Source organism: Triturus cristatus, chromosome 2_1 (assembly GCF_964204655.1).
Source record: "Triturus cristatus chromosome 2_1, aTriCri1.1, whole genome shotgun sequence".
NCBI lineage: Eukaryota > Metazoa > Chordata > Amphibia > Caudata > Salamandridae > Triturus > Triturus cristatus.
The window spans coordinates 87,476,304-87,502,924 of record NC_140581.1 but is presented as its reverse complement, the minus strand read 5'-3'; the positions used below and the strand labels follow the sequence as shown (position 1 = coordinate 87,502,924).

The following is a 26,621-nucleotide window of genomic DNA, read 5'->3' as shown; positions in this document are numbered from 1 at the left end:
GCCGCTCCGGTGCTCCCTAGCGCTCTAAGGGAGCTGTTGCTAATAAATAATCTGCTTTCTGTCTTGACTTCTACGAAGAAGATTGAAAGATTAGGAGACAAAGAGGAACCAGAGTATCCACAAGAGATATATATATTGAAGGTAAGTAACTTATTCTTCCGGTCAGGAATGCTTCAGTAGACGTGGACCTACATGGTGCATGACAGTACCTTTCAGAGGGCCCTTCTAGAGGTGGCTTAGCTTTTATTGTTGACGGGATATTGAGAGCCTCGCCTTCGTTACTGCCATGCTCTGTTCGTTTATGTTTGGGAAGGAAATTGAGGTGGTTGTTGTTATGACGTGCGAATACTTCTGACTCCCGCTTCTGTTTGGTGTTCACGCTGGTCCTTGCAGATGATCGTAAGTATGGAGACATCACAGTCATCTGTACGTGCAAATCTCCTGAAGTTCACCAAATCCATCCTGGTCGCCATGTTGCATGCGACATGACCTGTTTTGGTCAAGTCCTTTCTCATATTCATACATTTTTCATATGTGGTCGGTCTGTCTTTGTGGATTGTAGTGACCCAGACCTTTCATACTCATTGAACCATGGCATCCTTCTGTCTGTCTTTAGGGATTGTAGTGACCCAGACCTTTCATACTCATTGAACCATGGCATCCTTCTGTCTGTCTTTGGGGATTGAAGTGACCCAGACCTTTCATACTCATTGAACCATGGCATCCTTCTGTCTGTCTTGTGAGCATAACACACCCAAACCATACGGATCTGCTATCTGTTCATGTAGTGATTAGTGTGCCTTACATTTTCTTTAGATGATGTTGTATCAAAGAGGAGAACGTTCTCGGTTTGATTCTGAATAGGCAACGGCATAACATGCCAGTCGCGTGGTATCATTTCTAGAGCACACACCTACTACCATTATGAACTCCTGTGGGGGGACTGTCGTATGTGGCTTTTATTCGCTATATGATGAAATGTTGTTCTGCATCCTCTGGCATTATTGTATGGCAAAGTTATTCTCTCGCTCACATTAGGAATGCAAATGTTAACAGTGTTTATGAACAATAGGACGACTGGACAGCTCAGTAACCTTCGTAGGAGGGTTAATAGCTTCAGAATACTGTCTTAAGAAAAACGCTGTTCACTAGTACAAGTATGGGCTGAGAAGTATTACCGTCCGCCAACAATGTGCCCCTCAGGCATAGGATACAGACTGGATCATTTCCCTCCAGGATGCTGTGTCCACTGAAAGTGTTGTTCCCCCAGAACAGCTGTACTAAGAAAAGAGAAGGCAGATGCCGATTTTGAAAGAAAAAGCTTCCCCAAACTGTTGCACTGTAAAATGTACCTTGTGCAGTATCCTGCGTCAGGCTACTCTTGCCCAATGGAATCCAGACCAGGGTGCTACGGCGTTTTTTTTTTTAACACAAACTTTATTGCATTTTCTTATACATCCATGTGCCACTGTGTGGCGATATAAAAATATGCAGTTATCACCCTTCGAGTCGAGGAAATGAAAACACAAATTTGGTAACCACCATACAGTTAGGAAGATTGTTGTGAAAAACTCACCCACCGTGGCCCATTTAAATGCACAAAAAAATAATCTATATCCATATGCATTAACCCCTAGAGTTATGCACTGTGTCATCTCAGAACAATAGATTTACAGCTTTGGCTAATTAACAATTTAATCTGGCAGAAGCCTCCCCTAAGTCTGCCTGGCTGCTGTTGTCGTGTTATAAAAATATAGCATAGACGGAAGATCTCACCGTACTAATGCCCTAGAAGGTGATCTCATTCATCTCACCAAACGGTATGTACTCCTTTAAATGTTCACTTCCGTTGGATCCGCCCCTATAGAGAGCTTTATATCAATCGGTTCTTTAAATATGTCCACATTAAGTTTTATATGCGGGCAGCCCTTAGGGCTCACATTGGTGGAATTGTGTAGGGTACAGCAAGTCAAATAAGCAATCCACTCAAAGGAATAAAGTCCAATTTAGGTTCATAATTTAAAAAAAGAAAGATCAACTAATTAGCATAAAGATGTATAGAAAAATTGATGAGGGGAATGTGGTGAAAAACGTTGTTAACCATTTCAATTTAATAGTAAAGCCGTTTCCATTGGCGCCTACAAAACTCAATGCAAGGTAACGGGATAAAAACTCGGGTAAGAGCCTTTGCGACTTCATCCTTGTTGAGGTGGAATCAACTTTTTCGTTTGTGCTGGAAATTCTAGTTTGCTCTGTTACCGTACAAGTGGTCGCCCAAAAACGGCGAGTCTGAGAGAACACCAGTCAATGTTGATGTCTTAGCACATCACTATTATTTGTTTGCATTAACATTCTCTTTTCTCCTTGTTTCTGAAAAAATGACGGACATGAAAGCAAGAAAGGAAAGAATATTGCAGGATTTGTTCCTCTTTAATGATCAGGCCTCGAGTTTCTAATTCCTAATGAGGCCTGCAGACAATAGCTGTCCATGAATGCGCCGTTCAGAGCCGCATGACTGATGCGCTTCGGAGAATCCACGCCCCTCTGCTACCCCCAAGCAAAGAGCCACATTTAATTCAATTCATCTTCGGCCTGATTGCCTGCCACGCTTTTGTAAGGCAATTAATGTTGTCAGTTTCTGCATTAAGCACTGCTTTAAGATGATAAAGCCACAGTGAATAATATGCTAACGCGGAAGAGTCCCCTGTGAGCAAAGCCATCTTAAGCCTTCCATAGCAATAGCAGAACACTCCATCTATCCAGGGCAGCTCGAGCGCTGGCGGTGAGCTGTGCGACAATCTTCGTTGGCGCCCACACCCCCAATGACCTTCTTCTTCACAGGTTACCTCACTATCACCCTCCAACAGTGCCTCTCATCTCTCCATAGCACCTCTCTCACATGCATTGCATTTGTTTATAGTGCTACTTAGACCAGTGTAGGAAGTCAAAGCACTTTACATCACACACGCATTATACAGAAACAATGAATCATCCGTTTCTTAATCAGTGTATAGGAAATGTTGCATAAAACTATGAGGATTACAACATGTAGGAGTCACATGCCATCCATATGGCTGGGAATTATATTTGAACAGTGATATGTCTGGAGAAGCGCAAGCTGCTATGGCCTCTACCACGGATCATCTTTATCAACTATGAAAAGACTGCAATGGATTCAGAACTATGCTGACAGACTACTCTTACATAAAAAGCCATAAGCCCACATCTCCCCTGCCTTGAAGGCCCTACATTGGTTACCGGTTGCCAAAAGATCACTTTTACAGCTGCTTCGTATCACCCACAAAGTAATTCATGGAACAGGGCCGCTTTTCATCAGGAATAACATTACCAAATACATTCAACAAAGGAACATCCGCATCCAGAAAAAAAACATAGGTGGCATATCCTTCTCTGTTCAGGCAGCCAAACTATGGAATTCATTACCCCCAAACATAAGATCCATGGATAACTATCTTATCTTCAGAAGACACTAAAGAGTTGGCACTTCCACACATAATCACTATACTCAAACATAAATGTATAGCAAATCCCTGTTTATATAGGCATTTAATTTCAATACATGTATGAATCTAGATATGTGTATTTCTTTGTACAAATATGTATAATAATTATGTGTATGAATATATATAGATAGTCTTTAGGTTTGCTTAACAAATGTACATATTAGTTATGGTTATATTATTCCATGCTTAACATTTATATAGTTCACTGCATAGTTTTCAAATAAGTTATTTGATTAGATACTTATGGTTCTCCATTTGTCTATCACAAAATGTAAATTTTATCATAACTATTTATCTACAATTATTTCACTATTGAATTATTGAAAAGAAAAAAAACACACAAAGTAGCTTAAAATACAGCAACACTTGAGAGTCTGATTTTATTAGATACAACTTAAATCTTATATATTACCTTCCTTATACATGTATACCTTCCAGGTACTTAAGTATCTATATATTTATAACTTTACTCCTACTGTTAAAACAAGCATTTGCAACGCAATAGATCTCGCATTTACGCGAGTTTGAGCTATTGGCATGTAAATGACAATGCCTTTTATTTATGTTTTGGTTTTTAAAACATAAATAAAAGGCATTGTCATTTACAATGCCAAAAGCTTAAACTGTCGGAAATGCGATAGATGTGTGTGTGTGTTTGTGTCATTTTATGCTTTATTTCAAGGGGAGTACTGTCCTGGTTCGGGCTTCAATCTGTCCACTGCCACCTTTCTTTTTGCCTTTACCCACATTTTTGAGTCTAAACATATTTTGCTATATTTCCTTTTAGCCTTCACTTTCACGTAAACGCAGAAATACGGAATTAGTTAAGTTAAAGGTTGTGGTTCAGGGCCGAAACAGTTTCTTTTTCTCAGAAGTATCGGCCAAGGAATATTTGCAACAGCTGGCGCCTGTGAGCGGAGCGGAAGATACTAATGTGGCTTAGAGGTGGCAATTGTGTCTTAGTTATGCTTTTTTTTTTTTTTTTTTTTTTTTTTTTTTGGGTCTGGGATACCGCGGGTGAGTCGTTCCGCTCCCCATCACCAGGACCTTGGTCCTATTGCCTCACTATTGGGAGGGTGGGGTGGGTGGGGGGCGTGCAGAGGGTGGGGTGGTGGGGGTTGGTTGGGTGTGGTGGGGGAGGGGAGGTACAAAAAGAAAAAATATGTTCCACAATTGTTTGATTTTTTTTCTGTGCTATTTTTTTCTGTGTGATGTACTTATGAGTGGGTTTCGAAATTTTGAATTTAATGGCTAATTTGAATTTAAAAATTGTAACTTACAATGTTTGCGGCCTCAATAATTTTGAGAAACGAAGGAAGATGCAAATGGAACTAAATCTAATTAACCCTGATATTGTTTGTATTCAGGAAACACATATTTCGTGGTCGGTACGCCAGAAGTTAGATGATTTGGGATATGTTACTCTGGTAGCCTCTAAACAATTAGATACAAAGCGGGGGGTGGCCATACTGGCCCGCCCCTCGTTAGTTAAAACTGAGAGGTTTTTGGCAGATATACACGGCCGATGGGCTATTCTTGATTGTTTAGTCAAAGATATACGGTTTACTCTTTGTAATATATACGGATCTAACCTTGATGAGGCTAATGTTTTTGATTTTTTAAATGGTGAGCTTGCTTCATGGCCCGCACCTGTTGTGTGTTGTGGAGATCTTAATATCCATTTGGATAGTGATTGTGATTGGACAAGCCCTACTTCCTGGATATATAGGGGTCGTAAACCTAAGGTTTTTCAGGCTTTAAAGAACCTGATGGCTGATCATGGTCTGGTCGATGGGTGGAATTTTTTATACCCACAGACACCTGGCTATACTTTTTTTTCTTCACCACACACCAAATTATTTCGGTTGGATTATTTCATTATTCCTGTTGCCTGGGCTGCCTGTAGCCAAATTCAAATTCATCCTAGGCTTCTATCCGACCATGCTCCTGTTGCTATCTCTTTTTCTAACGTGGCTATTTCAAGACAGAGCAAGACTTTCACCTTTGATAGGAAATTACTACATGATATCTTATTTGTGAAGCATATGAAAAAGTGGATCCCGGACTTTTTCCATCTTAACCGTGGTTCAGCTGAACCCGCGGTAGTCTGGGATTCCTTTAAGGCATGTTTTAGAGGTGAGGTCCTTAGTTATGCCCTACATGCACAAGGACTACGCAAACAAAATTTGATGCAGCTATTTAATCATTTACGGAATGCTGAATTGGATCTTATAGCTCAATTACAGGTAGATGACGATCCTAAGGATAGCCTAGATAGATTAGCTTGCTGTAAGGCTAAGATCAATCTTGTATGGGCCCAGGAGATTTCGCTTAAATATCACCTCTATAGGAAACAGTTATATGAGTTTGGGGAATCTGCAGGGAGATGTTTAGCTCAAAGGATTCGGGCAAAAAAACAAATATCTAAAATAGATTCTATTTACAATGATCAACAGGTATTAGTCTATGAACCCCTGGCCATCATGAAAGTATTTCATCAATTTTACACTGATTTGTATAGCCAATCGGATGATGGTAAGCTTCCACCCGATTTGGGACTACCTGTATTAAATTGGGATAGGCTTGATTCTGTGGCGGCAGCAAGATTGGATCTGCCTTTTACCGCTAAAGAAATTGAAGGTGCATTATTTAAACTTTCTTCGGGTAAGGCAGCCGGGCCAGACTCTCTTCCATCAGAGATTTATAAGACCTTTTATCAAGAGCTTCGTGAGGATTTATTGATCACTTTCCAAGCAGCTAGATTGGGATCTCCCCCCCAGTCATGGGATGCTGCCCATGTAGTTATATTTCCAAAGAAGGGGAAACCTCCTGATCAACCAGGGTCATACCGCCCAATATCGCTGGTTAATTGTGACGGTAAATTGTATGCTAAATTATTGGCAAACCGTATGGCTCCGCTAGTTGTGGGCTTGGTATCGCCACAGCAACATGGTTTTGTGCCAGGGCGGGGGACGGTCGATCACATTAACCGGGTCATAGCACTTCTCGACGCCGCGCAGGTTGACTCCAGATTTCTGGGTCTCGTCCTGCTCGACGCCGAGAAGGCTTTTGACCGCGTGTCATGGAGTTTCTTATGGGAGGTTATGGTACGCTCAGGGTTTAACCCAGGCTTTCTTCGGGCTCTTCAAATTTTTTATCGGTCCCCTACCGCAAGGATATGTGCTATGGGTCTTAAATCGGAAGAGGTTCAGATCCATAGAGGGACTCGGCAAGGCTGCCCCTGTTCCCCTATTCTTTTTGCTTTTTATATTAATCCCTTCATTAGAATGCTCGATCTTAATTCACAAATTCCCCCCTATATTGCTCACGGCACGAAGTATAGTGTTCTCGCTTACGCGGATGATATAGCTGTCATCACGTCTGATTTAAATACTGCTATACCTACTATAGAGCAATTAGCGGAGTGTTTTGGCAGATATTCTGGATATAAACTTAACAAAGCTAAGACCCAATGCTTATGTACGGACCAAACGGTAGCTTCTGATAGTAGGATCGTGGAAGAAGTGGTTTACTTGGGCATTAAAATCAGGCCTAAGTTGGAGGATCTTATCAATGTTAATTGGATTGATATACTAGATAAAACCAAACATGCACTGGAGTCATGGCAGAGTCTCCATTTAACTCTGGTTGGTAGAGCTAATTTACTTAAAATGATCATACTTCCCAGAGTACTCTATTTTTTTCGTGCTGTTCCCCTTTTGATACCTGGATGTCAGATTCGCCAATTACAATCGGTCTGTGAAAAATACCTCTGGGCCCCAGGAAAAATTCGTAGAGCTTCTCGCTTTATGACACTGCCACCTGCTCGTGGGGGGTGGGGTGTTCCGGATTTTGCTCTTTATCAGATCTCATGTTTACTTCTAAGGATGCGTATCCTCCTGACCGGAGAGGAATTGTCTAATGTGGCAGAAACACCGTCAATTTATCAAATTACGCTGGGCTCAATTGCAAAAAAATGTTTGATCTCTAATATTGATGGTAGCTACTATAAGCGTACCCGGTTTAAAACTATTATTTCGGCTTACAATGTGTGGAGATCTGTTCGTAAAATGTGTAACATACCCAAATTTCTGATATATACTCCCCTTAGGGCACCTTATCTACTACCGTCTATTTTTGGCGATTCAGTCGCACGAGGCTGGTGCTCTAAGGGGATTACATGTCTAGGTGATTTTGTTTCTGACGAGGGTGCTCTTCTTTCTTTTGATACATTAAGACAGCAATTTGATTTATCCAATACTCAATTCTTTAAATATTTACAGATACGCGATTTTCTTTCTAAACACACCACGTCCCTGTCTTCAATCCGTATCATAGATGTTATTAGATTGCAAGCACCTATCGGAATTATTTATAAGGAGCTTATAGCACATCGTAAAGATGATATCCACATAACTAACGCGAAATGGTCAGCTCGGCTTCTATCCACATCTATTAATATACAAGAATCTATAAAAATGGCCCATATGGTGTTGTACTCTGCGTCATTGAAGGCTCAGTTATATAAAACTATTTTTAATTTATACCGCACTCCTGCGGTGATGATGAAATGGGGTAGCTCTTCTCTATACTCTAACTCCGGCGAATGTTTTCGCTGTAAAGCTAGTAAAGCTGACATAGTACATGTGTTTTATACTTGTCCCTCTTTAACACCTTTTTTTAATCAAATTTCCAGATTTTTGGGGTATGTGCTTGGTAAATCGGTATCACTGTCATCGAATTTACTCTTATTGGGTATTGGGGAGGAAGCTACCCAAGGACACCCCCTGTATGAGTTTCGTTTTTTTCTTTTCATTATAGCCGCTATGATACGTTTATCAATAGCAACAGCATGGTTACAACCACAACCCCCGAGCTTTGATAGATGGCGCTCTAAATTACTTAATATGTATAACCTGGAAACTAGTCTGTATATGTTGAAAAAACCACGTAAGAGACGATTTGGTCTTATTATTTGGCGCCCGCTAAAAGATTATTTTGATTTGTAAATAACGGTGTTTGGCTCCGCTATATATCATAACCATGTGTAACTATTTCTTTTCGGTTTTCATGATTGTCTGTTAATTGTTAATGTATGATTTTTGTGGAACAATAAAAAAAAAAAAAAAAAAAAAAAAAAAAGAAATACGGAATTAGTTGAGGAACTTCTAGTCTTTTCAGTCAAACGCATATATTCTTCATTCAAGCAGCCTGCTTCCAATGTTTAAAAGGTTTGTATCATTCAGATTCCCCAGGGGAATCGTTGGAACGAACATTAAATCCAACACCCGGCGCCTATCAATCGGCTATTTCTGCAACGAGAAATAAAGCCGTAAAAATAACACACGCAGATACAGCGACGCACACGCAATGCAATAGGTCCGATTGCATTGCAAATGTTTAAGTTTAAAACTGAGCGCGGCGCCACTTCACGGGCACCGCACTCAGTTTCTTTATATATTTCTTAAGTTTAACACTGAGTGCCGTGTCCTTGAAGTGGGCACTGCGCTCAGTGTTAAAGTTAAGAAATATATAAATAAACCGAGTGTGGTGTCCGTGAAGCGGCGCCGCCCTCAGTTTCAAAGTAAAAAAAAACTGATACAAACAGAGCGCGGTATCCCTGAAGTGGACGCTGCGAAAATGTAACAAGAACACAAAAAAGTGCGCCAGTCATTATAAAACCCACCGTCTCACGCCGCCAGTGAAAGATCCAATCCTGGTGGGCGTGGTCAAAAGAGGACAAGGTGGTAACCAGGAGGGACTGAAAAGCCTCCGGTACAATGAGCACACTCTGTTCGGCATAATTAATGACGGTAAATGACGCTTGCCAATGAAATTTAGGGACGGAGCAGAACTTCTCGAACCGTATTGATACCAAGAAGCCCTCGCATGGAACGCCAGGCGAGACCTAAAAACACATTTGTGTCTCTCCAATTCACTACCCTATATTTCACCCTGTACCTCTCTCAGTATATCTTCTACCTCCACTCTCTGACGCATCCCAAACCTCATTCTACTACTATGATCTCCAGAATAAACCTTTCTAGGCTCTTCCCTCCTCTATCCTTCCTTGCACCATCCCAAACCTAATTTTACTACTAAGATGTCCCAAACAACCCTTTCTAAATTATTCCTTCATGTACCCCCCCTTAGACTCATCTGAAACCTCGTTTTACTACGAGGACCTCCGTAATCCATTTCTAGAGACTTTTCCCTCCTCCATCTCTCCTTTACTTATCCCAAACCTCCTCCTACTACTGTGATCTTCCAATAAATACTTTCTAGACTCTTTCCTCTTCTATCCCTCCAGTATCCTTTTCAATCCAACTAACCGACTCACATGACCACCACTCAAATTAATTCATATTTCCCTATACTGCTTAACCACTAATACTTTTTGGGTTCCGGAGTAGCGTGCTACTCGCCAAAAAGCACTTTGACACATGATCAGGGGTAGTAAGAGCTATGTAAATACAATGACATTAAGATAATTAGAGACTGGGGAAAATCGTAACGTTTTAACCTGTAACTTGCACTTTGAAGGGAGCTCTTTCATGCCAGTTGCTAGCTCACTGAGTTAATTTAGGATTGTGACTTACAAAGTTCAGGTACCAAAAGAATCTCTGACAAAAGCAGCAACACACTGAGCTATCTGTTTTAAATAGAGTTCTGTACAGCAGGCGCATTAACCCACTACGTCTGTCTTCAAATTCAAAACTGCCACTAGACAAAAATTCAAATCTCTCTCCAACAGTAACAAATCATCGCCAGTGTTACCTTATTTTTATTGTTGCCTGAAAGCTTCGGGTCTTTTAAACCTATAAGCTATTTCTTAACGCAGCGCCTACAAGGTCAGCCTGGTGCACAGCCCTAAAGCTGGTGCTGATTTATACAGACAGCTGCAAACATTTCTGGGCTCCTGGGTTTGCTATGCCAGCTACCCATTACTGGGGTCGTTATCGGTATCTTTTGCCAAGAAGGATACTCTAAACAAGCCTTCTTAATTTCTCTGAAGGGACCATTAGCTCCTGAGAAACATTGATGCCAAGTGGATGTTATGAGAACTTTAGGGTGGAACACGCAATCTTACTCCACATCATTCTGGTAGGTGAAGACCTCGCCTCTTTCTAAAAAGAAATTCTTCCTATCTCTATCTGGTGATTGGATTGCTGTCTTCTGACACAAACATGAGAAAGGATGCAACATTTTATTTCAGAATAGGACGGAATTGACTTCCTTTCTGCTGTGTGGCAGTGTTATAGTAGGATGGGTGAGCAGCCTTTCTACTGTGTGTGGCAGTGTGAGAAGAGTCTGTGTCAGTATCGCCTGCTGTGTGGCAGTGTTATAGTACAATGGGTGGCCATCCTTTTTTACTGTGTGTAGCAGCGTGAGAAGAGTCTGTGTTAGGATCCCTTGTTGTTTGACAGCGCTATAGGAAGCTGAGTGGGCAGCCTTTTGACTGGGTGTGGCCGTGTGAGAAAAGTCTCAGTTAGGATTCCCTGCTGTGTGGCAGTGTTATAGGAGGCTGAGTGGGCAGCCTTTTTACTGTGTATAGCAGATGAGCAGAGACTGTGTTAGGATCCCCTGCTGTGTGGCAGTGTTATAGGAGGCTGAGTGGGCAGGCTTTTTACCGTGTGCTGCAGTGTGAGAAGAGACTGTGTTAGGATCCCCTGCTGTGTGGCAGTGTTATAGGAGGCTGAGTGGGCAGGCTTTTTACCGTGTGCTGCAGTGTGAGAAGAGACTGTGTTAGGATCCCCTGCTGCGTGGCAGTGTTATAGGAGGCTGAGTGGCAGGCTTTTTACCGTGTGTGGCAGTGTGAGAATAGACTGTGTTAGGATCCCCTGCTATGTGGCAGTGTTATAGGAGGCTGAGTGGGCAGGTTTATTACCGTGAGTGGCAGTGTGAGAAGAGACTGTTAGGATCCCCGGCAGTGTGGCAGTGTTTTAGGAGGTTGCGTGGGCAGGCTTTGTATGGAGTGTGGCAGACTGAGAAGAGACTGTGTTAGCATCCCCTGCTGTGTGGCAGTGTTATAGGAGGCTGAGTGGGCAGCCTTTGTACTGTGTGTGGCAGTTCTAGAAGAGAATGTATTTGATACAGACATCTAGCCTCAGTTTTCTTAACTTAGAATATCCCCAGGTGTTGGACTGGATCCGGATTTTTTTTTGCAGCAGCAGCAGCACCTCTGCGCGCCAGGGGATGGCCCCACACGACCCCACCCTGACGTCGTCCACGTACGTGACGTCAGCGAGGTCATATTAGTCCCTCCCGGTGTGCTGATGTCCGTTTCCTTCTTTTCCGCGTGCAACGCGGATCCGGAGTAAGCGGTTCCTCTGGCCTGTTTTCAGGCCTTTTTTTCGGCGCTTCGCGTCTGAAACAGTGTGCGATGCCTTCAGACTTTAACTCTTGTACTTCCTGTTCGCGGCAAGTGTCCGTGACGGACCCACATCTTATCTGTATGTGGTGTCTGGGCGAGCACCTCCACTCCACGGACTGTGACGCCTACCAACACCTCAAGCCGAAGTCCTGGCGCGAGCGCCGGATTAAGCTTCTTTCGGCACGGCTGTCCCCAGGCTTCTTCAACGCAGTTCCGCCGTCGATCGCCTTCTGGGGACCGGAGTCGTCGTTCACGACTTCTTAGTAAGTCCCGGCGCATGTCGCCGAGGTCCTCAACCTCACTTTCATCTGTTGTTAGGGGCACTGGTTCCCGGAACATTCCGGACGTGCGCCCGTGGCAGTCGGCCCCCTTCTATCCGCCGTATCTGAGTGCGGGGGCGTCTCGGGCACAGATGGAGGCCTATGCTACTGCTCTGCAGGCCTCCTTTGGGTCCTCTCCCGTCCCTGGGGCGTCCTCGGGGCCTCCGCTACCTGTGGGGTCCCCGACAGACTCGCCGGTGGGTTCGCCTCCGGCGTCAAATGAGCCCTTGCCCTCCAGGGACGTCAGAGATGTGGTATCGTCAGGGTGTGGCCCGTCTGGGTCCCCCTCTACGGTCCATATGGCGTAGTCAGAGTGTGGCCCAGTTGGGTCCCCCTCTACGACCCATTGCACCCCTGCTGTGCCGCATAGTACCGTGGGGCTCCCTGTGGCGTCGCAGGTGGTTGTGCTCAAAGACTCGCTTTGTGCACACCTCGGCCTTCTGGGCAGGTGGCCGCTTGTCCGGCGCTGGGGTCAGCGCCGTCCGGTGCCGTAGACTTGCCTCCCCGGCTCTGCCTCTGCTTCTTTCTTCGGAGTCGGAGCCTGTTGTGGTTGAGGCTGAGTTGGTGCAGGAGGCTTGCCTCCCTGGCTCCGGCGCCTTCTCCTTCTTCGGAAGGGGAGCTTGTTGCCTCCCCGGCTCTGCCTCCGCTTCTTCTTTCGGAGCCGGTTGTGGTTGAGGCTGAGTCGGTGCCGGTACGGCGCCAGAGGCTTGCATCCCCGGCTCCGACGCCTTCTCCTTCTTCGGAAGGGGAGCTTGTCATGGATTCCGTGCTGGACGGGGCCGACTCGACGCCGGATGGAGTCGAGTCGGCACCAGACGAGGCTCGATTGGCGCCGAATAATGTAGTTTTGGAGCTGCCGGGGAATGGCGCAACACGACCCCACACTGACGTCGTCCACGTACGTGACGTCAGCGAGGTCATATTAGTACCTCCCGGTGCGCTGACGTCCGTTTCCTTCTTTTCCGCGTGCAACGCTGATCCGGAGTAAGCGGTTCCTCTGGCCTGTTTTCAGGCCTTTTTTTCGGCGCTTCGCGTCTGAAACAGTATGCGATGCCTTCAGGCTTTAACTCTTGTACTTCCTGTTCGCGGCAAGTGTCCGTGATGGACCCACATCTTATCTGTATGTGGTGTTTGGGCGAGCACCTCCACTCCACGGACTGTGACGCCTGCCAACACCTCAAGCCGAAGTCCCGGCGCGAGCGCCGGATTAAGATTCTTTCGGCACGGCTGTCCCCAGGCTTCTTCAACGCAGTTCCGCCGTCGATCGCTGGGTTGTTGACTCTTCTCCGGAAGCGTCTGGAGAGAGTTTGGTGTCGGCCTCACACCCGGCGACGCCGGATGTATTCTTGCCTGTGCTTCCCTTAGAATATGTGGATCTGGCAGGATACCCACCTCCTCAGGAGCACCCGCACCCAGCAGGCTCCTCGCCTCCTCAAGAGCCTCATCAGGACCCCCATTCGTCAACGGGGCTCCCATCAGTTGGGCATTGGTTGCACCCTCACTGTCTTGGGAGGGTTAGCTTACAGCCCTCACCTACTGATGAGCTACTAGCCCTCCTCGGAGGGCTACAGAGGCTGGTGCGGCTTTTCTCAGAGTAGTCTCCTTGGCCACTCGGATTTTGAATATGCAACCCCCTTCTGCGCCCTTCTCTGTTGACCGTTTACTTGATGTCCTTCACCGTGGGCCAGGGAATGTGAAGCCATTTCTGCCCTTTGAAGCCTTTCTTTATGATGCCCTTTTGGGTACCTGGGTTCGGCCAGCTTCCGGTGGCTCGTTCAGTCTTGCACCGCCACCGTCCTGCTCCACATGATCCAGTCTGCTTATTTGTGCATCCAAACATGCAGGGGTTTGATTTGCAAACTGCCTTCCCTTCCTTGCCCCGGCTAATGCTTCCTCCCTCCCGAGAGTCCAGATGGCTTGAGTCATGGGGTCGGAACATCTTTACCTCCACTAGTGCTGCACTACGGTCACTAAATACAGTGTGAGTCCTGGCTCGGGCTACCTCTGCTCTCCACCAGCACTGAAGGCACTCGTGTTCACCTCCTTCATCTTCTCCGGGATGGCCGTGACCTTGCTGAGTTTACGATCCGCTCCGCCTTGGATACTGCTGATTCCTTAGGCTGGGCTATGGCTGATTCAGTCGCCTTGCGGTGCCATGCTTGGTTACGGGATAGCGTCTTCCCGGAGAATATCCGGGAGAGACTTGTTGATTTACCCTTTGATCGGGTTTTATTATTTGATGCTTACGCCGACTCGGCTGTTCAGTGCCTCCTTGCGGGCTTTCGCCCCCCCTTAGACCTGTGTTCCTCAGGCGTTTGTTCTGGTGTGGTACCTTTTCATTTAGCATCCTTTTGATGCGTTATGTGTTTTAGGCTGGTAGTAAGACTCCGGTCTTCCTTTCGCATGGTCGGGGGTGATTACCCTTTCATTTAGCATCCTTTAGATGCATTATGCATTTTAAACTGGCAGTTAACCTACTGTGGCAGTGTTCCACAGATTGTTCCTCTGACTGTGGTTTGTCCTAATAGGTGTTCCCCGTTGTTGGGGTGTGCATACTCTGTGTGGGGTACTTGTTTGCTATTATATAGCTCTGTTTGTATCAACTGGGCCTAAGAGATCTCTTGGCCTCTATGCGTCCTCTGGTGCTCTTATCTGCTGTTGTACGGTGCTCAAGGTTGTGCCTTGGCGTCATCTTCTATACGTCATGGGTCATCTTGCTTATTTGCTTCATTCTCCTCCTTGGGAGGTTTTCGGAGTGTTCATTACGCTTTAAAGGCAGCTTCCGTCTGCCATTACTGCACCAGGTGTGTTCCTCTACAACCATGTTGGCATAGTCGTGGCTAGTTTACCCGTTTTTGCTATATATATATATGTATTTATGTATATATACAATTTCCATGGGTACTCTTCTTCCTAACTCTTCACCTCTCTTCGAGGCTGCAAGGTCTGGTCCGAAGTCTCCATGTTTCAGGGAGCTTTTCAGTGATGCATGTGGCATTGCCAATAAGGCCCTTCTTGCGTTCAACTTACTGGGGTGGTTCCCCGGTTTTACACTGCTCCCTTCTTCGTGTTCAGCTACTGAACGATTCTCTCTTCTGGACAAGGGTTACTTTCCTTCCAGTCGGAGGGTGTGGTCTGAAATTCTTCGATTCTTCCTCCGTTTCTACGCCTTAGTACTTTGGTGCCTCTGCTGCACCTTCCTTTGGATGTGCCTCCTTCTTTAAGTTCACCCAATATTATATCAGCTGGGCATGCGGGACGGCTCTTCTGATGTCAGTCGTCCTAGCTTTTTACTGTGTGCGGCAGTGTGAGAAGAGACTGTGTTAGGATCCCCTGCTGTGTTTCGGGGCTATGGGAGGCTGAGTGAGCAGGCTTTTTACTGTGTGTGGCAGTGTGAGAAGAGACTGTGTTAGGATCCCCTGGTGTGTGGCAGTGTTATAGGAGGCCGAGTGGGCAGGCTTTTTACAGTGAGTGGCAGTGTGAGAAGAGACTGTGTTAGGATCCCCTACTGTGCAGCAGTGTTATAGGAGGCTGAGTGGGCAGCCTTTTTACTGTGAGTGGCAGTGTGAGAAGAGACTGTGTTAGGATCCCCTGCTGTGTGGCAGTGTTTTAGTAGGATGGGTGGTCAGTCTTTTTACTCTCCTGTGTGGTAGTGTTATAAGAGGCTGAGTGGGCAGCCTTTTTTACTGTGTGTTGCCACGTGAAGAGAGGCTGGGTTAAGGTCCACTGCTGTGTGGTAGTGTTATAGTAGGATAGGTTGGCAGCCTTTTTAGTGTGTGAGGCCTTGTGAGAAGACTGGGTTAGGATCCCCTGCTGTTGAGCAGTGTTGTAGGAGGCTGACTGGGCAGCCTTTTGAGTGTCTCTGCTGTGTGACAGTGCCAAATACATCAGGGGTCCCACTACCTTCCATGAACTAGGGCCTATGACACACTGGCAATGCCACTCCTCTGCTGTGTAGCAGTGTTATATGAGGGTGTGTGGGCAGTGTGAGAACAGTGTTGTATCGGACCCTCTGCTGTGTGGCTGCCTATTTAATGTATGAGCTGTGTTACAGTATGGGGTACGACCCTCTCTGCTGTGTGACAGTGTCAAAAGAGGGTGGGCAGTCAACCTGGCTGAACTAGGTCCTTTCTAAGGCCAATGCAGAGGACGTCATGCCTGCTTTTTGTGGCAGTGACAGAAGGTGGTTGAATGGACTTCTCCCTGGTATAGCCTCCTTCACTCTTTGGGTCATAGTATTTGACAAGTGTAGAACATGTATCTTTCTCCTCTGCGGCAAGAGTACCAAGCGGTATGGGGTGTTAGGAAGTTCCGGACTGATATGAGTGAAGGGCAGTACCACATTGGACAAATCCACCTCTGCACAGTAGGCAGGAAGAGGCAGTCCTCAGTACAGCACAAAAACAGAGGTGGCTTTTATAGTTCATTTTGGCTCTTCCTCTGGTACTGTAGCAGGTCTTAACCAAGAGTTACTGTGTCTCTCAAGAATCAATGATAGCTAGAGAGCTGAAAGCAAAGATAAAAGTACATGTAAAAAGAGCAAAAATGTGCTTATTAAATATCAGAAGCATGAGAAAATAAAAACAACTGGGTAAAAAAATAACTGCAATGGGTTAAGCACCTGTAAAAAGAGGCTAAACATGATTATCAACGTTAATAAGGCAGTTTAGCTCTAGCGATTATTGACTGCCATGTTGGCCTGTGGTCTAAGGGGTGATCTGCTTGTTTTTAAAAAAAATTGCGCCATATCTGTTGACTATGTAGAACCTCATCATATGACCAGTTAGACCCTCAGGGTCCCCTTAGAATGAGGAGTTTCCATGGGTATAATTTTTCTGGGCCAAGTTGCCCTGGTAAATCCTCACTTTCTTCTGGATTTTCACACTGACATTTTAGCTGCTTTCCCGGTAACCGCTGTCATTGGAATTTAGAGCCCACTTGTAACGAGGGCCTTAGTGGGACATTACAATTTGCTTGAGCTTTGCAGAACTCTGACAGGTGTGCCTTTCCTGATTTTCCTAGGTTCAAGTCCCCTTTCCTGTTAAGAAACATGGCTGTTTACAAGCTATGCTACAGCGTACTACACAGACTTCAAGGAGCAGCTAGATGATGTAACAAAATTATGACCACAGTCGCTTATATATGTGGAAGAAAAACCATACTCTGAGAGGCCCACTGAAGTCAAATATATTTTAATGGCGAAATACAGCAAGCCGTAAAAATATTTTAAAGTGTACCTTTGCAAAGCAACTGGCCAGCGCTTCGTCGACTGCGCTGTTGGAGCATATAATGCTAAATTCTCTCTTGTCTATACCAGCTCCAAAATGAGTCTAGGCTTAATTGAACAGCCAGGCTAGATGAGTAGTGTACATCGCAATACAAAATGGCAGTACTTTTAAAATGTGTGTTAATGAGTAATAATGCAATGGCTTTGGTAGTACTTTAAATAGGTATGAAAACGATTTCACAAGGAAATTTGCCCTAGAACAACCTATAAGTGCAAGTGCTGTAAATGAAACATGCCTGTAAGTGCTTTGTGTGAAACGTTCCTGTGAGTGGAAGTGCTCTATGTGAAACATTCCTGTAAGTGGAAGTGCTCTATGTGAAACATGCCTGTAAGTGGAAGTGCTCTATGTGAAACATGCCTGTAACTGCTCTATTTGAAACATACCTATAAATGGAAGTGCTCTATGTGAAACATGCCTGTAAGTGCTCTATTTGAAACATACCTATAAATGGAAGTGCTCTATGTGAAACATGCCTGTAAGTGGAAGTGCTCTATGTGAAACATGCCTGTAAGTGCTCTATGTGAAACATGCCTGTAAGTGGAAGTGTTCTATGTGAAACATGCCTGTAAGTGCTCTATTTTAAACATAAGTGGAAGTGCTCTAATGTTTGATTTTCTCGTTCAGATTCGCCCTCTGGTGGACTACAGAAGCTATGAGTACCTATAGTTGACAGCTAGGACAGTTTACTTTAATACTAATATTAAAATCTTGCTAATGTTTCATGTAATGTAAAGCTACAAGTGGTTCTTTTGGGTAAGCACTGGGAGATGCTTATATAGAACCATTTCTTCAAAACTACGTTCATCATAATAAACAATCCTGAATGCACCACACCTACAACAATTTACCAAAAATACACACATTTATTTCTATCTTTAAATTGATTTGCTATCTTTCACATTCATTTTTTTCCCCAAGTCAATAAATACAGGCTGTCAGACGTAAACCATAAAGACAACAATACAGAGACAATTCAATATGTGACTGAAATGACAAGAAGTGAAATAAGTTATGTTTCAGTTTCAAACACAAAAAAAGACAAAAACATAGATTCTCTGCCCTTCTCTGGTCTTTCACTATAATGTGCACTGTCTTGCTGATTCCTAACTATAGTGAACCTGGACATGAGACTGTTTTGCGTCAACGTTTCGACCCTGTGGATACGTGTGTATGTAGATACATCAGATAGGGTCTTCCTCAGGACAAAGCAGCCTAGCCACAGCCCTAGTTTCTCGAAAAAGCAAACGAAAAAAAATTCATGTACTCCTCCGAGCCCGGATGGAGCATGACCAAACATTTTTCATATGCACACTCAACAAAGATGAAGATCATCAGCGTGCCCCCATCCAATAATTTGTAATGATTGTTTACTACGATGAACGTAGTTTTGAATAAATGTTTTGGTTCTAAATAAGCACCTCCCCGTGCTTACCCAATGGAATTACTTGTAGCTTTACATATCGATACCCAGGTTCCGAGGGAAACAGGGTGACCACATTGATCTTAATGGTAATGTTTCATGTAAGGTATGAATGTCTTTGAAAGTGGAAATAATAATGAGTTCTTCAACTTTAAGGTGCCAACGTTAGTAACAAATGAGTGTTTAGTTTCTTTTTTGACTTGGGCGCTCATGGGTATGGTGGCCGGTGTTCGACATAAATGATGAACACAAATGTATTCTAGAATGTAAACCTCATGAAGATAAGCATACTCACTACCAGTTCTCGTGGGACAGATCCAGAAACAACGAATGTTCATGCAGTAAATGGACATACCGGCCCGGATTGACAAAGAGCCTCTACGCTCAGGGTGGATGCTCCACAGACATGACGGGATCTCTGTAATCATGGTGGGATCGCCGCAGTGGGAAACTGCTGTGCGAAGATCCCACTATGAGTACCGAGATCCCACCACGAGTGCTGATATCCCACCACAAGTGCGGAGATACCACCATGAGTGTCGAGATACCACAACGGGTGCAGAGCTTCTGTGCTTGTGGCAGAGGCTCCACAGATGTAACAGGATCTCTGCACTCGTGGTCGGATCGCCGCAGTGGGAAACTGCTGTGCGGAGTTCCCACCATGAGTGAAGAGATCCCACCACGAGTGCAGTGATCCATCCACAACTGCGGAGATCCCGTCACGAGTCCGGAGATCCCCCACAAGTGCGCAGATCCCACCACGAGTGCGGAGGTTCCGTGCTCAGGCCGAGGCTCCGCAGACGTGACGGGATCTCCTCAGTGGGAAACTGCAGTGCGGAGATCCCACCATGAGTGCAGAGATCCCACTACAATTTGGGAGATTCCACCATGAGTGCGGACATCCCACTATGACTGCGGAGCCTCCACCCCAAGTGCAGAGGCTCTTTGTAAATCAGGGCCACAATATTTCTGAGTGGTGTCCAATCAATGTTCACTGGTCCTGCTGAAGCCTGAGTTGATTCTGCCCTCCAGGCTGTCGAGTGCCACCGAAAGAAGCCATCTTGAAATTCTACTTATGCTCGCTTACAGCAGATGATCTTAAATGCTTGGCAGTAATCGAATGTCTTCTTGCTTTTGTCTCTTCACCTTTTTATTCCATGCAATCATAGGGCACGCAATTAATTTTCACTGCTGCTAAGGAGCTTGGACAGTTATCCAAACTGAAGGTACTGCTGCTGTTGCTGCTGCTGCTACTGCTGCTGTCCTGCCTGTGACTGCTTTGTATCTTTCTTGTCTATCGTAGTACCATAGTGATGCGTAGCTGCTCCTTCTGTTTGCATCTTTCAAGCAGGTACTGTGAACGTCATGTACACCGCATGCTACTAACATACATTTGGGATGGCTGCAGGTGTTGCATGCTCTGTGTAGCTCTTTCTCTGAGACCACATCCGTTTTCTAGGTTCTAGCTTCCAAGAAACCATGGCCAAGAAAGGTACAAATTGACAAACTAAGAACAAAATCTATTTACTCTACATGGATGGCCTGATGGTTATGGCTGCAATATTTTTGACGTGATAACCAAATTTTCAGGTGTGCAAGCTGCTGCTGTAGCAGATGGAGTTCCCTTACTTGCCTTGCTGGGATGGAATCCGACACATAGTCCACTGGGCTCTGTGAGGTGGGCTTCACTGTGCAGGACTATCCATACCATGTCCGCTAATCCGTTAGTTTATTTTCATGTTACAAATCTGCTCCTAATGAAGAATGCAGGTTTGTTTCAATGTGGCTGGTCTTAGCTAAGGGCGACCAGGTCTTGGTCTATGTCACCTACGAATTTTGAATATGCAAAGTGTGACCTTTCAGGGTCCAGTCCCCTTAGCATTGTGCTCCAGTACACATTTCCTTTAACTATAGTGATTGAGTGTGGGAATGCACCATATTCGTAAAGCAGCACATTCTGTAGCAAATCCTATGAGACCCCAGAATAGACTCAAGCATTTCACAGCAGCTCCAAAACGCCGGTATCAGTGTCCATTCCATATCATGCCTTCTTCGTAGATGTGTTGCTTCTAGACTGATAGACCTTCCTCGGAGACATATTCACTCCTTTTGATAATTATACTGTAGTTCTCGCCCGCTTTCAGAATAATTGCGGGTATCATAAAGCACTTTATCCTGATGTGAGCAACTAGGCTACTTGGGTATAGAACAACAGTGAATTAACTGAAAATAACATGTTGGCCACCCCAGTGTCTGAATAAACTCTTAGTGATTCCCTTTGGCAGTCTGCTGAGATCAGCCACACTACACAGTGTAGGATAGCTATGGTGGCACTTACTCTTGAGCAGTTGTCTTTATTGTTGCTCAGTTTAGTGATTTTTGTGCTTATCTCGGCATTAAACTCCTGTATCAACCTTACATTATCCCATTGTTTTGTCATTTACTAATACACATATCTTCTCATTTATATCAGAAGATGTGTATTTTGTGTGAATACAGATTTTCAGCTCCTATCTCTTACAGAGCCAAGTAGAATACATGTTAGTTGAAGTGTGCCTCCTTTTTCTGTATTACATAATATTAAATAGCTGTGTTCTTTAGCACAATCAAGGTTTTAGTCAATCTTTTGAGCTGAAGGGTGATGCTCCTTTTCCATCCCATTGCTCGGTGCTTGCTCTGTGAGGGGAGAACATCTTTATAAGGATAAGAACGTGTCAGTCCTCTGTACCTGACCACATGTGTCAGTTTTGGTTTGACGAACGAGCGGTCTGCAGTACCCACTGTATTTGCACAGATGCTTGCAAAAAGTGCTTGTGGGCAATAAATTATAGCTATATGCGCAAGTGGCACTCACAACCACTGCCATGCAGAGTGTAGAGGGTCTCAAACAGCCGTCTCTGCCAAGATTTCTGCCGTGCACTTTATCCTCTGTTGCCGATTGTGGAGGCTGGGACACTAAACATCTATGGTCCTCTGACCGAGCACCAAACTGGGAGTCTCATTATGAAGACAGTTTCAAAAAGAAACCCTTGAGGTCCTTTACCCCAGAGAATTCGAAGTACTTGTCTAGAGGACGTGTGCTTTCCTTCCTCCCTAGCTGCTTCTATAGCTTAAATATGGCTTCCTATCAAAGCAGACCTACTGTCCGTAGGATTAGTCCAGGGTAAGAGCCAGACCTGCTCAGTGACTCAGATTACCTGTAAGGTTGGTCTGAGGGAATCTTCATTACCTCCTCCTCTGTCGCCTAGTGCATACCTTAGAGAGCTGCTCCAAATTCAAAGGTTTTATAGTGACTAGCTGGCAAGGGAGTGAATACATCATCACGTGGAAAACATTTATGTGTGTATGAATTTTTATAGAATTCCTGGTGATGACTGTCATAGCACTGGAAGGTAAGTCACATTTCATCCATGTTCCACTGATCGCTGTGGCAAATCTATGACCAGCCCGAGCTGCCCACTTCACCTGCCCGCTTCACCTGCCTACCAGAAAGTGCTCATCATCTGAAGACAAGCGGCCAAATCCCAGAGTGCTGTATGAAATCTGACATGATGATAAATAGGTTTTCACAGTTTGAAACAGTTACAGATGTGCTCAAGAGTACAGCAGTCTACACAGAGATACCTTTGAACTGAGCAAACACGTGTTGTCGGTACACTTTGTGAGTCTGCTTGTTTCCACTGCTCCGGTCTCTGCATGCTACCCTTAACCTCATAACCCCCAGACACTAGCCTTGCAACATGCTCTTTCTTTCCACTGTGAAGCTGATGCTAATGCTTGTGATTTGGGTTTCAGGATCACATGGTGCGGGAGGAAACTCGAAGCCTGACGCCGAAGCAGTGTGCTGTGATGGACTTAGCCCTGGACACCATCAAAGTAAGTTTACCCTCACGTTGTTACTCGTCTGCGTAATCAGCGACTGTGGCCCATGCACCTGGAACTGTTGACCATCGGCACTATCTGCATCATAGTCATAGCAAGGCACTCTCCCCAAGGTAGTTATAGCAAGGCACTCTCCCCAAGGCAGTCATAGCAAGGCACTCTCCCCAAGGTAGTCATAGCAAGGCACTCTTCCCAGGGTAGTCCTAGCAAAGCACTCTCCCCAAGGCGGTCATAGCAAGGCACTCTCCTCAAGGCAGTCATAGCAAAGCACTCTCCCCAAGGCAGTCATAGCAAAGCACTCTCCTCAAGGCAGTCATACCAAAGCACTGTCCCCAAGGCAGTCATAGCAAAGCACTGTCCCCAAGGCAGTCATAGCAAGGCACTCTCCCCAAGATAATCATAGCAAGGCACTCTTCCCAGGGTAGTCCTAGCAAAGCACTCTCCCCAAGGCAGTCATAGCAAGGCACTCTCCCCAAGGCAGTCATAGCAAAGAACTCTCCCCAAGGCAGTCATAGCAAGGCACTCTCCTCAAGGCAGTCATAGCAAGGCACTCTCCCCAAGGTAGTCATAGCAAGGCACTCTGCCCAGGGTAGTGCTAGCAAAGCACTCTCCCCAAGGCAGTCATAGCAAGGCACTCTCCCCAAGGCAGTCATAGCAAAGAACTCTCCCCAAGGCAGTCATAGCAAGGCACTCTCATCAAGGCAGTCATAGCAAAGCACTCTCCCCAAGGCTGTCATAGCAAAGCACTCTCCTTAAGGCAGTCATACCAAAGCACTCTCCCCAAGGCAGTCATTGCAAGGCACTCTCCCCAAGGCAGTCATAGCAAGGCACTCTCCGCTAGGCAGTCATAGCAAGGCACTCTCCGCAAGGCAGTCATAGCAAGGCACTCTCCGCAAGGCAGTCATAGCAAGGCACTCTCCCCAAGGTAGTCATAGCAAGGCACTCTCCCCAAGGCAGTCATAGCAAGGCACTCTCCCCAAGGCAGTCATAGCAAGGCACTCTCCCCAAGGCAGTCATAGCAAGGCACTCTCCCCAAGGCAGTCATAGCAAGGCACTCTGCCCAAGGTAGTCATAGCAAGGCACTCTTCCCAGGGTAGTCCTAGCAAAGCACTCTCCCCAAGGCAGTCATAGCAAGGCACTGTCACCAAGGCAGTCATAGCAAAGCACTCTCCTCAAGGCAGTCATACCAAAGCACTCTCCCCAAGGCAGTCATAGCAAGGCACTCTCCCCAAGATAGTCATAGCAAGGCACTCTTCCCAGGGTAATCCTAGCAAAGCACTCTCCCTAAGGCAGTCATAGCAAGGCACTCTCCCCAAGGCAGCCATAGCAAAGAACTCTCCCCAAGGCAGTCATAGCAAGGCACTCTCCTCAAGGCAGTCATAGCAAGGCACTCTCCCCAAGGTTGTCATAGCAAGGCACTCTTCCCAGGGTGGTCCTAGCAAAGCACTCTCCCCAAGGCAGTCATAGCAAGGCACTCTCCCCAAGGCAGTCATAGCAAAGAACTCTCCCCAAGGCAGTCATAGCAAGGCACTCTCATCAAGGCAGTCATAGCAAAGCACTCTCCCCAAGGCAGTCATAGCAAAGCACTCTCCTCAAGGCAGTCATACCAAAGCACTCTCCCCAAGGCAGTCATAGCAAGGCACTCTCCCCAAGGCAGTCATAGCAAGGCACTCTTCCCAAGGTAGTCATAGCAAGGCACACTCCGCAAGGCAGTCATAGCAAGGCACTCTCCGCAAGGCAGTCATAGCAAGGCACTCTTCCCAAGGTAGTCATAGCAAGGCACTCTCCCCAAGGCAGTCATAGCAAGGCAGTCTCCCCAAGGCAGTCATAGCAAGGCACTCTCCCCAAGGCAGTCATAGCAAGGCACTGTCCCTAAGGCAGTCATAGCAAGGCACTCTCCCCAAGGCAGTCATAGCAAGGCACTCTCCCCAAGGCAGTCATAGCAAGGCACTCTCCCCAAGGCAGTCAAAGCAAGGCACTCTCCCCAAGGCAGTCATAGCAAGGCACTCTCCCCAAGGCAGTCATAGCAAGGCACTGTTCCCAAGCAAGTCCTAGCAAGGCACTGTCCCCAAGGCAGTCTCACCAAGACAGTCATAGCAAGGCACTCTCCCCAAGACAGTCGTAGCAAAGCACTCTCCCCAAGGCATACGTAGCAAGGCACTCTCCCCAAGGCAGTCATAGCAAGGCACTGTCCCCAAGGCAGTCATAGCAAGGCACTGTCCCCAAGGCAGTCATAGCAAGGCACTGTCCCCAAGGCAGTCATAGCAAGGCACTGTCCCCAAGGCAGTCATAGCAAGGCACTGTCCCCAAGGCAGTCATAGCAAGGCACTGTCCCCAAGGCAGTCATAGCAAGGCACTCTCCGCTAGGCAGTCATAGCAAGGCACTCTCCGCAAGGCAGTCATAGCAAGGCACTCTCCCCAAGGCAGTCCTAGCAAAGCACTCTCACCAAGACAGTCATAGCCAAGCACTCTCTCCAAAGCATCACCCAAAGAAAGTCTGCTTGAATGGATCTTATCAGGCAGTACCAGTTGGGTTACTTGGCATAAAGTTTTAAATGGTAGCATGATGCCTTAATTCAGTGCCTTCCTTACAACTCTGAAGGTTCGGGGCCTTTAGTACATGCAGCTTTCGATTTCCCTGTTGCTATGAGATCTTCTTTTTGCACATACTCATTTTGTATCCTTATACATATTGCAGCATTACTAATTGCTTATGAAGAAGATATTGGGGCAGCCTTCTACATAGCTCCTACCGCCACTGACCTAGGGGCACACCACCTAATACAGTTATTAGAAATAAGCAGTCTTTGTATGAGGTCAGCATCTTTCGGAGAATCATCATGGAAAGCTTTTCTTCCCTCTCTCAGATGGCACCTGCAGGAGTATCTGCAAACAAAATTAATAGCGCCATTCTACTTTTAAGAAAAGAGCAGAGAGGGGGTCACAGGTTCCATCACAGTTGCAGACTGGGATCAGTCAGAACCATCAGAGCAAAACCAGCTCCAGTTCTTTCTCTGTTTCAAACGCCTACATGTATAGATTGCTTCACACAAGACTGCTTATCCTAAGTTAACCCCTGTTAACAAGTTCCTCTTGAGCGGAATAGTTACTTACTGTTAGAGACGTGTAATGCAAAGAACCATTTCAGATAGTTATCTATCATTCAGGCACTTAAATTAGTAGTTCACTAGTATACGCAGTACCTCACTAAATTACAGTGTGGTTGACAGGTGGTCAGTCAGCCCTCTAGAGGTCATCTCTCCTTCCTGGATGAAGTCAATCTATTAGTCTAAGGCTTTGTCCTCTAGTTCTCTTGTCTCACACGGCTTCTCTAACATGGCTCTCACCACTCAATGCAGGGGCGAGGACTAGTTTGCTTCCCACACTGATGAACCCAGGTAAATCATAGGACAAGTGTCTGTATTTCATAGTGCCCTCTTTGAAAGTGCCCTTTCTGCTGGATACTTTTACCAGCTGATTCCTCACCATATGAATCTCCCTCAGGCTCCAGACTGCATTCAGAAAGCTTAAATATTTCTTCTGGCCCAGTGGGTGGCACCAAGACACCAATTTAACGTTGGTGCCTCCCCAGATGTGATGTTACAAAGCCATTAATATGGCATGACCCCAGCTCTTCGACATCAGTTCTCATCCTGAAATCGTTCAACTTGGGAGCCTATTCCGCAACTTGTTCTGGCATAACCTTAGTTTCTGGGGCCCTCTGCTGCACCAAAGTAGATCGAAGGCCATTTGTAGACTCTAAAGATCCTCGTTGACTCCCTCTGGTGCGCCTTTAGGCCCCTCAGATCAAGA

General features: G+C 45.7%; 1 protein-coding gene across 5 annotated transcripts in view; it reads left to right on the top strand.

The window, feature by feature from the left end:
* The window catches only part of UNC13B (unc-13 homolog B), a 2,660,654-nt gene that overhangs the window by 2,512,329 nt on the left and 121,704 nt on the right, over positions 1 to 26,621 (top strand). For 3 of the 5 annotated variants that reach the window (XM_085628129.1, XM_085628127.1, XM_085628126.1), the window contains 2 exons: positions 20,096 to 20,152; positions 22,722 to 22,802. In XM_085628129.1, the coding sequence (XP_085484255.1) occupies positions 20,096 to 20,152; positions 22,722 to 22,802 (138 nt within the window). The remainder of the gene's footprint in view (positions 1 to 20,095; positions 20,153 to 22,721; positions 22,803 to 26,621) is intronic. The other 2 variants (XM_085628130.1, XM_085628128.1) reach the window with 1 other exon arrangement.